Here is a 14,630-nt window from a genome sequence, read left to right as displayed (position 1 = left end):
AGGGGGCCCAGCCTCCCCCGGGTGTCACCTGGCCCCGAATGGCTTGGGGTGAGGCTGGCCCTGCTCGGGGAGGGGACACAGGACCCCATCCAACTTCATGCCCTGCATCTTTGGGGCTCCTCTTTTTCTCCTGAGCATGGGGGTTTCTCCACGGTGCGCTCTTGCTTTTCCCAGCATCTCCTACCCGGGAAGCACGGAGCCTCCACCCTGGCATAGGGTGGGTGTCAGCAGGGAGGACCCCAGGTCAGCAGCCTCACAGGGCTGGCCAGGATTCACCCATTTCCGATGTAGGAGAGGCCTGGTGATGGCTTCCAGCTGCTAAAGTGCACCTCGCCTTCCTGCCGAGCGCCTGGGTGTGCTTCAAGGAAGCTGGGAAATGAGCGCCCCGCACACCCAGGAGACCGAGGCCTGCAGGCAGCACAATGGGAGGATGGGCTTGTCCAGAAACGGCCCCGAGCTGGGGGAAAGCTCAGGGCTCACCTCTGGAGCTGCCTCGTGCCACCGCCTCGCCACCGCCTCTGCTGCGGCAAGTGGTGAGTGTCCCGTCACTGCCCTGGCCGCCATGGGGGGGCCAAGCAGGTCAGGGCAGTGGGATGGAGCCCCTACAAATGAGCTGCTGACAAAGCTGCCTTCAACCCTGGGACTTGCTGTCATCCCCTGGGCCTTTCTGAGGGCCAGGACTTAGGAAATGGCCCGGTCAGTGCACTGGCGGTGGGGCGTTGGACAGTGAAGCCCCTGCTCCCAAAAGCCCTGCTAGGCTGCGTCCGTTCCAGCACGTTAATTTGGAGCAGGGTTCAGTTTTGAAACCGATCTCCCAACTTCCCCCACTTGCTGCACTTTGGATCTCATCCTGGACTGGCTTTGGAGAGCTCGGACTCAGGAGAGCCTGGATTACTTTCAGATGAAACCAAACCAAACGTGCTCCAGGAATGCACCTAACACTCTCCAAGCGCTCGTGGGCGTCCGGCCTACGGGACCGGAGTAGGACCAAGAAGCTGGGAAAACCCTTGTAGATGTATAGCACATATGTTGCGGCCCTGGGCTGTGCTGGCCCTCGCAGCCAGCACAGTGCTGGTGCAGGCATGCAGGAGCCTGGATCCGTCCAGATGAACACAACCTCCTTCTTTCCATGACACTTAGCCTCGGGAGCCCCTTGGGGAAAAGGGGTTTCCTTTGTGAATGCAGCACAGGAACAGCACCCGCACAGCGCCCTTCCCCGTCCCCAGCCCCCTGTGCAGCAGACACGTTTGGCAGAGGCATCCGATGAGCTGTTTCACTGTTCCACCCCTCTGAGGTATGCCTTGAACCGAGAGAATGAAAAATTAAGGGGAAAAGCAGCGTCGCTTCTGATGACTTAAGGCGAGCCTTGCAGCCCTGTCTGCGCTGGAGCAGGGGCTGGAGCGGTGCGGGCGCCACTAGATGGCAATTGCCGCTCGCAGATCCGCGGGCCCAGCAGGCAGGATGGGGGCTGAGCAGGACACTCGGCACCGGGACAGATGGTCCTGGGGCTGCTTTTATGAATGGAGGCCGCCTCCGACCCACCCGGCACCCGGCTCCACCCTGCGCGCCCAGCTCCGCGCGCTGCAGCCGGTGCGGGGTGCGCCCGCAGCTTCTTGCCCGTGGGGTCCGCCGGGCTGCTCGGTGAGTAACGAAGGAACTTTTTAATTGCTCGTACGCTTGGCGGGGCCGGCTGGAATATTCGGCATTGTTTCTCCCTCCCGGTGGGACGAAACCGTGCTGCCATTTCCAGCTCAGAGCGGCTCCGGTGCGGAGCGGACAGCCGGAGCAGGCTTGACCCTGCTTAAATGAGCGCTTCTCTGGGCTTAAATTGGGCTTGGTGCACTTTATGTCTTTGTGCAGAGCGGCTTTTGAGTGATTAATCTTCTGCCAACTCCAAAACCGAGAGCAGAGATTGTTCTGCCACTCGGCTTGCCATAGTGTGTATTGAAAAAGTTTTTGGTGATGATCTTTGTGGGCTCTTATCTGTTAACACCTTAACGTGATCCCAGGAGTTATTTGGACCGTAAAGCTTTTATTCGTACCGTTAAGCTCTCGATCTCCAAAGTGATTTTTTGGGGGCTGTTTCACCTGGACACTGCTGGCAGGTTTATCCAAGCAGCTGCTCCCGTCTGGGGACTTCTCTGCCGGCCGGAGGCGGCTTTGTTGGATTCCCCCACCCCCAAATGAAAATCCATCGCTTGCCTTCAGGCAGCTGTGACAGCCTCGCAGAGGAGAAATGCCTCGTTTCGGGCCATCTGATGGAGCAGGCAGGGAGGGAACAGAGCCGGAGGGACAGCGAGGGGGTGGCGGGGAGGTTTAGCCCCTGTCCTGTTGCCTCCGAGGGTCTCAGGACAGGGCTGGGGCTGGCCAAAGAGATGGGTGCTGTGGTGCGGCGGTCTGGTGACACTTGGTTTGAGGATGGCAAGGAGAAGGCTAAACACTTATGCACAGACACAAATAGCAAAGCACTCGATTGACTTAAATGAAAGCAGGGAGGGTTATTTCTTCCTGTCCTTTAAACAAGACCTCCACCAGTGCAAACTGACAGCGCGCAATGCCCTGTCCGGGGGAAATGATGCTTGTAATAAGCAGGCTTCGTTAGCCCAGCCGCCCCAGGTTACTGCCGTGGCTGATGGGCTGGTTGATGCCCAGAAGGACTCGCAGGGGGTGTGAGGCTGGAGGGCAGCACGAGATCCAGGAACCCAGTGCCTTTTGGGTGCAGCCTCGTGCCCAAGGGAGGAGTGGAAAGTGCCGTGGGAGAAGTGCCCGTAGAAAACCAAATCCATCCAGAAAAACAACGCACTGAGAGAGGTGTGGGGACCGTTAGGAAGGGACTGATGGCACAACGTGACTGAGAAGTGTGCCACCTGCTCCATGCGCTCCCAGCGGAGCCACTGCCATCCCCGCAGCACCCTGCGGGCAGTGCCCGGACAGCGGGAGGACAGCACTGCCGTAATGCCCCAACCGCTGTGGTGCCCGGCGTGCCAAAATCCACAGCTTGCAGTACGGTAATTGCTGGAGTGCATAAATGTCTCCTGCGGAGCTAAGGGCACTGAACGTCCCCGAAAAACAAACAAACACCCCTATGGTTTATCAGCCAGAGATGGCGAGGTCAATTTGAAAACACAGATACCGCTGCTATAAGAAAATACGGGAAGCATTCATCCCTAATCTAATCTTGCCGAATTCCACAAGGACGCAAGGCAGGGCTCATTCATTCACTCTGGATCGTTGGTCAGGACTTAGACAGAAAACCCCCCAGGGCGTGTAGGGGGCAGTGCCCACCCGGGGTGGCCGCAGCCGCAGCAGAAGGTGCTGCTAAAGATGTTCTCGTCAGACCCCAGCCCCCCGGCCACGGGGGCTGGCAGCCCTTATCACAGGCGCGTGTTGCTGGCTTCCCTGCCGCCTGCTGTGCTCCTCTGACACCCGCTCGGGGACTGTTTACAGCACGGACAAGGATTTATTATAAACTGTGGCTGCCGGGCGCTCGGGGCTGCCTCTTCCTCCGTGTTTGCTCTACTCCCACTGTGGCTGGGATTACAGCAAGGGGTGTCCCTGAGGGCACAGGGTAGCTAGGTCTCACAGGCTCTTTCAGCTACAGATGGCTGCTGAAAGCCAGCACGGCAAAGGTGTTGGGATGCACCGGCCGAAAAAACAGCCGGGATGGGGCAGGCGGGGGATGGGGACTGAGCCCCCCCCACTTTTTGAGGAGCCTTGCCATGATCTGCACAGGAGGGCCAGGGACTGAGGTGCTCTGCACCCCTAGAGACATCACGCATTTGGGATATGCCCCAGACATTTTGGAATACCCCAAATGGCAGCTGTGACAATCAGGCATCAGCTTGCAGCTGGCCACCGAGCCGCGGTGGCACACAGGGGCCTGCCCCTGCTCACTGCCCACAGGTGCGGGCATCACAGGATGGGCACACACGTGAACGTGCCATCGCCACGCTCGGTAACCCCGTGCAACCCTGGTACAGCCCCGGCGGAGCCGCGCCTGCAGTACCGGCACCACCATACCCAGACTGGCACGGCACGGCACGGCACGGCTGCTGCAGCACTCGTGGCAAGCCGGGCTGGGAGCCTGCCCAGGATGTGGTTTCCCTCAAACAATGCGGTTCGCAAGCACATGTCCGCGTGGAGTTATTGTTCTCATCCAGCACGCTGGCAGGCTGCCGCTTATTGTGTGCGGAAGCAACTTTGCTGCTCCCACCAGCGGGCTAAGGTTTATTTCCCTGTTTTCCAGGAGGAGATCACTGATGTCAGCTCATTTGGCCAGCGTGAGGAGGAAAAAAAAAAAAAAAAAAAAAAAAGAAATAGACTTTCAGTTTCAATCTGTCCATTGTCGGTGGGGAGAAGTACTGTTCTTCCCACGCTGCCCCTGCTCAGAGCTGCGAGTGCCCTGGGACGTACCCTTGGCCACATGCAAAACTGTGGCCCTTCACTTTGCATCCCTCCTCCTCATCCTCGCTGGGACGCAGGCAGCAGTGTGCTGGAGCCAAGGGCAGACCCTGGGGGCTGCGTGGGGCTGCGAAGGGGCCCGAGGCTGGCAGGGCAGAGCCTTACAGCTGTAACTACCCAGCAGCTGCAACCGAGAGGCTCTGAGATGAAGCAGGCGACCATGCAGGCTGCTTCCATCCTCATTAAAATACTTTCTCTGGCCAAGCCCCCCACGCCTGCTCAACCTCTTCCAGTTAGCACAAGAGGGCAAGGAGCAGGCCTACTTTTGATGAAAAGAAAACAATTTTTGAGCTGCCCAGTGCTGGGAGGCAGGGTGACAGCCCCATCTCTCTGAGGCGGGTGGCAGGGAATGGGAGTGACAGAGGAGCAGGTGCTCTGTGGCCAGCTCCTGCCTGAGCCCCGGCTTTGGAGCTGGGGGGACGCAGAGCAGCTCCTGGCGAGGCGCTGAGCATCCCTGCTCGAAGGGCTGAGGCAGTCAGGAAAAAAACACAAGCGTGCTTTAGGGAGCAGGCAGGGGTTCTGCCAGATGCCACGGCAGCCTAAGGCTGCGGTGGGGTCTGCTTTGGGGGTGCTGGAGAAGACCTCAGCCCAGCCCGGAGCATGGGGGCTCCCTGCCTGCGGAGCTGGCCAGCTGCCTCTCGGCCTCCTGCCCGTGGAGCCCTGCTCACATCTGAGCCCGTGCCTGGCTCAGAAAGCTGGGAAAATGGCCCCGTGGCGGGGTGAGCCTCCGTATCGGGTGTCGGGCCATGTGGTGGGCAAGTGACAAGTGCTGGGCTCGGCCCCGTGCTGCGCCAGGGTGTGGGCAGCACCCGGGAATGTGGCTGTGCCCCAGGGGTCCTGAGGCTTGGGGGACCCAGCCCTGGGGGGGTCTCAGCCCCCTTCGCCAGCTTTTAGGGCTGCTGGCCGTGTGTGACCCAGCTTACCAGGGGATTTATCTCACCCTGCCATTTGCAGGCAGCGCCTCAGCGCCCCACTGCCACCCCAGCTCTGCTTTCGGGGTCCCACTCCGTCAGCACCCATCCCAGCCCCCATGGAGGGCTCTGCTCCCACCCCTGGCTCCGGGGGAAGGCCGGGGGGGGGGGGGGGCCACGCCGGTGGCTTTGCCCCCACACGGGACAAGGCCGACAGCTGCCGCTGCGTGACAGCGCGGCGAGCGGGGCGCAGCAGCTGCCGGGGCATCCATCACGCCCCGGGGAGGGCCGGAGGGCTGCGCCGAGCCCTGCCACTGGTGGACGTGGCCTCAGTGACAAGTACTGGGGCACCGCCGAGCACACAGCGCGCATCACCGGCCAGGTGGAGCCGCGAGCGCCCACGAGAGCTGTGGGGAGGTGAAGGATGGGGGCACGGCGTGGCGGCAGCCATCCCATCCGCCTGCCCTTGCTGGCCGCTGGGTTTCACCCCGTTTCCCAGCCCAGGCGCCCAGGTCTAACCCCCCCCCCCGGCTCCCCCAGCTGCTGGGGCCCCTCTGCAGCCCGCGGCTGGCCCCAGGCTGTAACTCAAGAAGGCGATGTCCTGAGCGCGGGGCTCTGGATTAACCGCCAGACAATCGGGGTCTGTGGGGCTGGCACTTGGCGGGGGATTGCTGCCGAGCTCTTGTTCGGCACACTCCGTCCCTGGGGATGGAGCTGCTGCCGGGGCCCTTCCGCCCTGGAAATTTGCCTCTCTGGGGCATCGCTTTCACAAGTGAGCTTGTATTTTCTGTATGTTTCAGAGCACGCTGTAAACTGGAGGGATTTTCCTCTTCCTGGTGTTGCTCCATCTCCTGCAAGACCTTCTGCAGGACCTGGTCTCTGAAGGAAAAGCCCCCCCCAGTCCCGCAGCACCCAGAGCGTGGGAGCCCCGGGAAGGCATTACCCTGCTGAAATTCCCCTGGCCCGGCAGCCTGCCCTCATCAGCAGCTCCCTCTCCAAGCCCCGATAAAAACAGTCCCAGCTCAGGACAGTTGATTATTTAAAGCTGTCGGGAGTGTTTAATTTAGCCCTGGATTCATCACCCGCAGCTTGTTTCCATCCGTGAGACACCCGCTCTCCCTCTCACAGTGTAAACTCTGCAGGGACCAGCTCCTCTCCTCCAGGAGAAATTTGGGGTTATGGGCTGGGGCTGCGCCCTCCCTGCCCTTTTCCAACCCCTTCGCTGCCAGGATGCTCCCGTTGGCACGAAGCTGCCTCTGGGTCTCGCAGTGCAGCAGACGAGGGACGTGCCACCCCCATGTCCCCGCTGCCTGGGGCTGTGCCCCGTGTCCCCAGGGAGGTGGCTGTGCCCTGGCTGCCACCCTCAGGGTCCTGGAGCCACCCTGGCAAATGTTCTGGGTCACGCAAGCATCCTCCGTTTATAGAAAGCTGCAGTTAGAGGCTGGCCTTTTCCCTGCTTCTCCAGCAACCCTGTGCACGCTGGTAAAATAAACCCCCTGCCAAATCCCGGGCACAACCTCTGGATGAGCCCTGGGGTGGGGGTTGGGGGGGTCTGGGAGGCCCTGAGAGCCCCAAACCTTGTCTGAAGGCACAGTTGAGTGCTCCTTCTTGTGGGAGAGAGGGAACAGGGCAGCTGGAGGTGCTTGGCTCCTGGGCTGTGTGGTTGCTCCTGCGCAGACCTGCAGAAAGCCCCCAGCCCTTGCACCTAAAGCCTCCATGCTCATTTAAAACCCTTCAACTGTGGGACTCAAAAGAGCTGAAAGCACAGCAGGAGTGTGGTTACCAGAGCTGCTGCAATGCAGGACATTCATGAGCAGGACAAGAAATGTCTCACTGTCCTGACCTGGGAGCAGCCAGCCCTGCCACCTGCCCCTCCAGGGCACACAGGGGGCAGCGAACGAGGCCGTGAGGTCCTGGATGCACCCGGGATGGGCAGGGGAAGGGGCCGGGGGGGCTTCCAGAAGCGTGCCTGGGTGCGGGGCAGCTCCCGTGTCCCTCCCCATGGCCGCCCCCTGCATTTCCCCAACCTTTCTCCCCTCGCAGCTGAAGGCAGCAGCACCGCAGCGGCACGATGGTGAGGACGGGGGCTCCCCGTGGCCGCAGGCTGCCGCTGGCTGCCCTCCTGCTCTGCGTCCTGCTGCCGCAGCCGGACACTGCCGGGGCGTGGAAGCAGCACGCCCCTCGCCTCCGTGTCACCTACAAAGGTAAGGGGAACGCGTCTCCGGAGGTGCTGGGCTGTGTTTTTCCAGCCTGGGCACGGGCAGGGTGACAGGGCAGGAGGGTGACGTGGCCACGGCGTCGCCATCACGCCCATGTCCCCCGCAGCCCCCCTCTGCCCCATGTCCCCCTCACGAAGCCCATCCCTCCCGTGCCACCCGCCTGAGTCCAGGTCAAGCAGCCATCTCCCTGTGCTTCCCGCTGCATCCCAGCTGCCTGTAATTATTTTGTGAGGGCTTCAGGGCAGGCTCTGTTTGTGTCGAGGGCTTGGAGCAGGGCCCCGGACAGCCTGGGGATGGGGTGGGCTTGCCATGGAGGTGGGAGATGGCCGGAGGCCTCTGGGTGCCACGGGGCATCCCCGGCAGCAATGGTCCTGCTGGTGGCCCAGCTCAGGAGCAGGTGTCAGGGCCAGGGTTTGGTCCGTCCTTGGAGAAGAGCTGGGAACATGGAGGGACTCTGCCTTCAAAGCCCCATGGCCAGACGTGCCAGCAGCTCTCCGGTCTTGGGCAGAGGCAGGAGAGGAAGCTCCCAGCATCAGGAGGGCTTGAGGACAATGGGAACCGCGGCAGGGGATGTGACTCAGGGACAGCAACGGGCAGGTTCAAGGACACAATGGCGCAAGGAGCTCAGGTTTAAAAAAACTTCAGAAAAAAAAAATCGAAATCAAATGAAAGGACCTCTGAGAGCCCGCCTGCCTCACGTCAGGCCCCAGCATGGGGGAGGCAGGGGGGCAGTGGGGGAAGACGCAAGCAGCCTGCGAGGAGGAAATGACAGCAACGGAGGCTGTGGGAGCGGAGGAAGGATGGGGCACGGGGCGCGGGGCCAGGAGCGGCGCTGGTGGCTTCCACCCTGCTGGGGAGGGGGCTTGGCCGTGCAAGAGGCGACCGTGGGGTCACGACGGACAGCCCCGCTGCTGGCCAGGGCTGAGCCTCTCTGCTGCCCTGCCCCAGCCCCAGGATGCCTACTGCTGCACTGACCGGGGCTGGCACAGCTGGGGGCTGGCAAACGGGGCTTCTGCTGGGCTCTGGTCCCCTGCTGCTGCTGGTGGCAGGGCCAGAAGCTGCTGCATTTGGTGGCACGGGGGCTTGGTGGGTCACCGGCACCGAAGACGTCTCCGGTGCAGCTCTTATCAGCCCGCGGCAGCGAGGGGATGGAAACCCCTCAGAGACTCAGAGCCCGGCTTCCCCTGGGCTGTGGGGATGTCCTGTGGGGCCGGCTCTTCCTTGCGCCCGGTGCAGCCGGGCGGTGACCCCAGGAAGCCCCGGGTCACCCTGCTCTGAGGGTGCAGCCGCAAAGGTAGCGGACGGGACAGGGCTTTCGCAGTGGTCTTGACGGCAAGGAAAAACATGCTGGCCTTGGGAGATAGTGAGCACAAAGGAGAGGATGTTTCTCACCCATCGTCTCAGCCACTGTGCCGGCGGGATGTGGGGGTGCCAGCCCTGTCCTCTCTGAGGACCCCAGCAACAACGGCAAGGGCAGGGAGGGGAATGCAGCTGCTGATCCTGTTCACCTTGGAAATCCCTGCCCCAGGCCCAGGCAGGTACTGGTGCCTGCAGCATGCGGCCGGCATCTCCTTCCTTGCCATTTCCATCTCCCAGCTGCTTCGGACGGAGCTGTGCCCACACAGGTCCAGCAGGGACTTCCCTCGCTTAGCTCGCAGCAAACTGCCCCAGCCCACGTAGCCCAGGGCCGTGCAGGGAGGGACAGCTCCCTGACCGCTGCCCTTCCTCCCACCTCATGCTCCTCAGACCTGCTGAAATCCAACAGCTCCCGCCTCTTGCTGACCTCAGGGGACGGGCTGGGTTTCCAAGCCCTCCTGCTGGATGAAGACAGGGCCTGGCTGATGGTGGGAGCCAAAAACCACATCTTCCTGCTCCATCTCGACCATCCTGGCAGAGAGCCCGAGAAGGTCAGTGCTGAGCAGGGGGTGCAGTTGTGGTCCTGGGCCAGGCTGCCTGCTTTCTCCAGGGGCAGTTCTGGCACCCAGGGCCACGTCCCCTGAAGTTGTCCCAAACATGTGCTGCTGCCCGTGCCTCGGGCGCTTCTGTCGCAGATCTTCTGGCCAGCCTCCAGGGAGCAGGTTGAACATTGCCGGCTGGCGGGGAAGGACGTAGAGGTAAGCAGGGCCGGGAGTCCCCAGCTCGGGGCTTTTTGTGCCTCGGCACAGGCACTCAGCACCCAGACACCCCAAACTGTGGGGCATGCATGGCACGTGGGGGGCTGCCTGCAAGCACGCCAGCTTGGGTCCTCCCTGCCAACAACCATCTCCCTCCCCTTGGGCAGACCGAGTGTGCCAACTTCATCCGCCTCCTGCAGCCCTACAACAGCAGCCATGTGTTTGCCTGCGGGACGGGCTCCTACCAGCCCGTCTGTGCCTTCGTCCAGCTGGGAGCCCGGGGCAAGGTGAGCGGCACCCGGTGAGCTGCAGCCCCGCTGCAGAGGGACCCAGTGTCCTTGATGCTCCCTTGTCCATCGGCTGGCAGAGCTGACATCTCCCCCTGGGCTCTGGCAGGGTGCCGGGGCCCCCCTGATGCGGCTGGTGACCCACTCCCTGCAGTCGGGGCGAGGACGGTGCCCGTACAGCCCCCGCCAGCCCTTCACCGCGCTCCTTGTCGGTAAGGGCTGGGGGAGCAGGGAGCTGGGGCTCCCTGGGGACGTGGCATGTGGGGGTCCCACGGCTGCACCCCCAGCTCCTCCACACGCCCCCCTCCCCCCCTTCCCCCCCCCCACTGACCCCACAGATGGGGAGATGTATTCGGGCACCTCCAGCGACTTCATGGGCAGCAGCGCCGCCTTCTTCCGGACCTGGGTGCGCGGGGCCGAGCAGAGCTACATCCGCACAGAGCAGAACCAGGACCACTGGCTGCACGGTACGAGAGGGACCATGCTTGGCACGGTGCCCTGGTCCCATCTCCTCCCCCGTGGTGGGGGGCACACCTGCACAGGGAGCCGCAGGCACGGGGCGATAGCACGTCGTCGCTTCCAGAGCCTGCGTTTGTGGGTGTCTTCGCCATCCCCGACACCTACAACCCGCACGACGACAAGGTCTACGTCTTCTTCCGCGAGACGGCGCTGGAGGCTGGGCAGTGGGACAGGCGGCACATCCATGCTAGGGTGGCCCGGGTCTGCAAGGTCAGTGGGCTAAGGCTGGTGCGCCACGGCTGGGATCACACAAGGCAAGCTTTGCCACCGTGCCGGGAGTGCTGCCTTGTGAAAAGCCATTGTCCCTTTGTTAGGGTTGGGCCAGGGGACCTCCAGAGGGCCCTTCCAACCTTAACCATTGTGTGCTGGTTTGGTGAGCAGGAGCCTGGTTCCCACCTCTGCCTGTGCTTTGCTGCATAGCAGTGAGAAAGCCCCAAGTCCCCTGCCCCACTCGGTGGCTCCCCAGGCACCTTCCCACCCCCGGGCACCCCACAGAGGGGCAAGAAGCAAGGCTGGGGCTGTCACTGCGGGGGACTCAGGTGTCCCGCTGCAGGGACTGCCGTAGGGGTGGCTTGGTGGGGCTGGCGTGGGTGCAGCTCTCGTTGCCCGGCAGAACGACGTCGGAGGGAAGCGCAGCCTCATCAACCGCTGGAGCACATTCCTCAAGGCCCGCTTGGTGTGCTCCATCCCGGGGCCGCAGGGCACCCAGACGCACTTTGACCAGCTGGGTGAGTGGCAGCCTGCCCCAGCTGCCCGGCCGGGAAAGCCCCCCTGCACCTCTGGCTCCAGCTCCACCTCTCTCTTTGCAGAGGACGTTTTCCTCCTCCGCACCCGGGACCCTCAGAATCCCCTCATCTTCGGCCTCTTCACGGTCTCCAGGTGAGCCCGTGCCCAGGCACGGGGCAGCCCAGCACCCCCCCACCCCCCCCAGCCCCTCGCCGCGGCTGCCTGCGGCGGAGCAGGGACGCTGACGGCTGCCCCGCAGCGGTGTCTTCAGCGGCTCCGCGGTGTGCGTCTATGCCATGGCTGCCATCAGAGCGGCCTTCAGCGGCCCCTTCGCGCACAAGGAGGGATTCGACTACCGCTGGGTGGAATACAAGGGACGTGTCCCCTACCCCAGGCCCGGCATGGTAAGGAGCCGGGAGGGCAGCGGGTGGCGGCAGGAGGGGCCGGCCTGGCAGTGACCCAGCCCCTCGTGTCGCCTCAGTGCCCCAGTGAGACGTACGACCCCCTCCTGCGCTCCACCAAGGACTTCCCCGATGAGGTGATCAGCTTCGTGCGCTCCCACCAGCTGATGTGGGAGCCCGTGCAGCCGCAGGGCCGCCAGCCCGTCCTGGTGAGGGTCAACGTTCCCTACCGGCTGCGGCGGCTGCTGGTGCACCGGCTGGAGACAGAGAGCCGGCACTACGACGTGCTCTTCCTCGGCACGGGTAAGGCCTCAGCCCAGCTCTGGGGCCGGGGTCGTCACACGGTGGCTGGGTGGCAGGAGTGTCCCCCCAGCCCCGGGGAGCCCGGCCCCGCCAGCTCCTTCTCCCGCTGTGTTTGGCAGATGAGGGTAAGGTTCTGAAGGTGGGGCTGGCCAGTGCGGGGAGCCACGGCACCGAGGTGATTAACCTGGAGGAGATCAGCGTCTCTAAGGTACAGCAGAGAGTGGGAGCGGGAGGAGGTGGGACCAGGGACCCCAGCCCTCAGCCTCGCTGGAACCTCTTCTTCTCTTCCAGGCACCTTCTCCCATCCTGGACATGAAGCTGTCACCGAAGCGGGTGAGTCCTCCCTCACACTGGTACCTAAAGGGACGGGGTACTCGCTCCATCCTCAGCATCCCTTGGCCCCAGGGCTTGCATGTGGCAGGGTCCTGCTCCCACCAAGCAGGCTGCTGGTGACTGGCTCTGTCCTGCTGTCCCCATACCTCCCAGCAGTCTCAGCCCGGCACGGTGCTGAGCGCTGCCATTCTGCTTGCCTGAGCAGCAGGAGCTGTTGGTGAGCAGCACCCACGGGCTGCTCCAGCTCGCCCTGTACCGCTGCGAGCTCTATGGCAAAACCTGCACGGACTGCTGCCTGGCCAGGGACCCCTACTGCACCTGGGACGGCAAGACCTGCGCCCCGCACCTGCTCACAGAGAAGAGGTGAGCACCCGCCGGGGCCAGCCCTGCGCAGGGGCAGCCTACAGACGGTGGCGGGTGCCACCACTTGGGTGCCGCCATGGTCCTGTCCACCCTCCCATAGGCGTGCCCGGTGCCAGGACGTGCTGAAGCCCGATGTGCTCAGCCAGTGCCAGGATACGGCAGAAGGTGAGCACCAGCCCCAGGGTGATGCTGGGATGAGTGGGCAGCAGGGCACCGGGAAAGCCCCCAGCGCCCTCTGTCATTGTCCCTGCACTGGGTGCCACGCGCTGACCCTGTCCCATCCCCGTGCAGGGACAGCGGTGGCCACGGAGAAGCTGGTTTTCGGCGTGGAGAAGAACTCCACCTTCCTCGAGTGCCTGGCGCGCTCCCCGCAGACGACGATCCGGTGGCTGGCGTGGCGCGGCGAGGGGTCGGGGCTGAGCGAGGTGCGGGGACAGCAGGGAGGGGACGCGGGGCGGTTCGGGGACGGTGACCTGACTCTTTCCATGCACCAGATCAGGACCGGTGGCCACTTCGTGGTGCTGGAGCAGGGGCTGCTGATCCGCCAGCTGGGCAGGGAGGATGCCGGCACCTATGAGTGCCAGGCTGTGGAGCGCTCCTTCTCCCGGCCCCTCACTCGCTACAACCTCCGCGTCATCCAGCACGAAGCGATGGAGGTGCCGCCGTACCGACGCAGCAAGGGGGTTGAGGGTCCCCGGACGGACCCGCGAGCCTTGGGGGCACCAGGCACCAGCCTCGACACCTACTGCAATGCCCTGTGGCACCAGGAAAGGCAGCGGCAGAAAGCCTGGCACCAGAAGTGGCAACACCGGTCCCCGGAGAGCAAGAGCAGCCGCGTGCGCAGGCAGCCCCAGCCGCTGTAAGGGCGAGCCGGGGCCACCTGCTCTCTCTCTCGGCCCTTCTCGCAGGCGGGTGCCAGCTTCAGGACCGCTCCGCGCGTCCAGCTGCAGGAACCGCCGCGCTGCGACTACCTCAAGCCACGCCGGGCCCCTCCGCCTCTGCGCGCACCCCAGGGTGCACGACAGGGTGAGGGCGCACGGCCTGGACCAGCTCTCCCAGACACAAAGCCTTGTGAGCCCTGCAGAGTATTTATTCGCCTCAGTTTTCTCCAGCCCTTAGGGATGATGGTTATTAGCAGCAATTATGAAGATGGGGGGGGGGGGGGCGGGAATGGAAACAAACCATGCTCACGCGTGGTCTCCAGCACCTGGCCATGGTCACACGTCCCTGGACCCGGTGTCGTCCCCAACGCCTGCACCCAGCCCCACCCACCCCAGCCCAGGCTGCTTTTACAAATTCCAAAGACAGAAGCAGGCAGTTATACCAACTTACAATTTATTATTTTTTAAAAAAATGACATGAAACACAAGTAAAAATAAATACATCATATAAACAACAAATTGTTCAAAGTCTCTGCTCTGGGAGATCAGGCAAGCATGTCCCGTTCGACAGAGAGAAGAGGGAAGCACATGATCATGCGTGGGGCACTGACCCACCCACCCTGCTAGAGATACTCCTCTTTCCAACCACAAAAAGACCGTCCACAAACTAAGGCGGTAGTAAAAAAAAAAAAAAAAAAAAAAAAAGGCAATAATAATAACAACCCCAAAACAACAGAAAAAAACAAAATGAGACTCATCGATGGATTCATTCAGGCTCCCCCTGCATGCGTGGATCTGCCGGAGGCTCCAGATCCAAGCCGGATGCCACTGACATGGAAGCCGCGGCTGTCGCCCCTTGGAAGGGACCATGTTCTCCACTCGAGTCGCAAGGAGCCGTCATCCCCACTGAAATCTAGCTGGACTACGTTCCCCTTGAGACCTCTCCCCCACCCCAACCCTCCCTCCCAGTCCTCCCAAGCCCGGATTAACAAAATTCATCTGAGCGCGGCACGGAACACCAGTCGCGAAGGCGTTTGCTGTACTTGTCCCTTTTGGCCTGGAGGCCATCCACAAACCGAGAGCGATTTTCTTGGGTTCAGCCGTACACTGAC

At 62.8% G+C, this 14,630-nt stretch overlaps 1 protein-coding gene across 1 annotated transcript; it reads left to right on the top strand.

Moving 5' to 3' along the window:
- The first annotated feature begins 1,479 nt into the window (after window positions 1-1,479).
- LOC118253702 (semaphorin-3D-like) lies at window positions 1,480-14,031 on the top strand. Its single transcript, XM_035558333.2, has 18 exons — window positions 1,480-1,641; window positions 7,416-7,576; window positions 9,338-9,498; window positions 9,643-9,705; window positions 9,873-9,992; window positions 10,102-10,204; window positions 10,331-10,459; window positions 10,576-10,721; window positions 11,125-11,239; window positions 11,321-11,390; window positions 11,497-11,641; window positions 11,719-11,941; window positions 12,061-12,149; window positions 12,233-12,274; window positions 12,480-12,637; window positions 12,738-12,802; window positions 12,929-13,062; window positions 13,132-14,031. Exons 2-18 carry the CDS (start codon window positions 7,444-7,446, stop codon window positions 13,498-13,500), a joined length of 2,265 nt encoding a protein of 754 aa, XP_035414226.1. The 5' UTR covers window positions 1,480-1,641; window positions 7,416-7,443; the 3' UTR covers window positions 13,501-14,031.
- Window positions 14,032-14,630: the final 599 nt, after the last annotated feature.

This window comes from Cygnus atratus, chromosome 10 (assembly GCF_013377495.2).
Source record: "Cygnus atratus isolate AKBS03 ecotype Queensland, Australia chromosome 10, CAtr_DNAZoo_HiC_assembly, whole genome shotgun sequence".
Lineage (NCBI taxonomy): Eukaryota > Metazoa > Chordata > Aves > Anseriformes > Anatidae > Cygnus > Cygnus atratus.
This window is presented reverse-complemented; position numbering and strand designations above follow the sequence as displayed.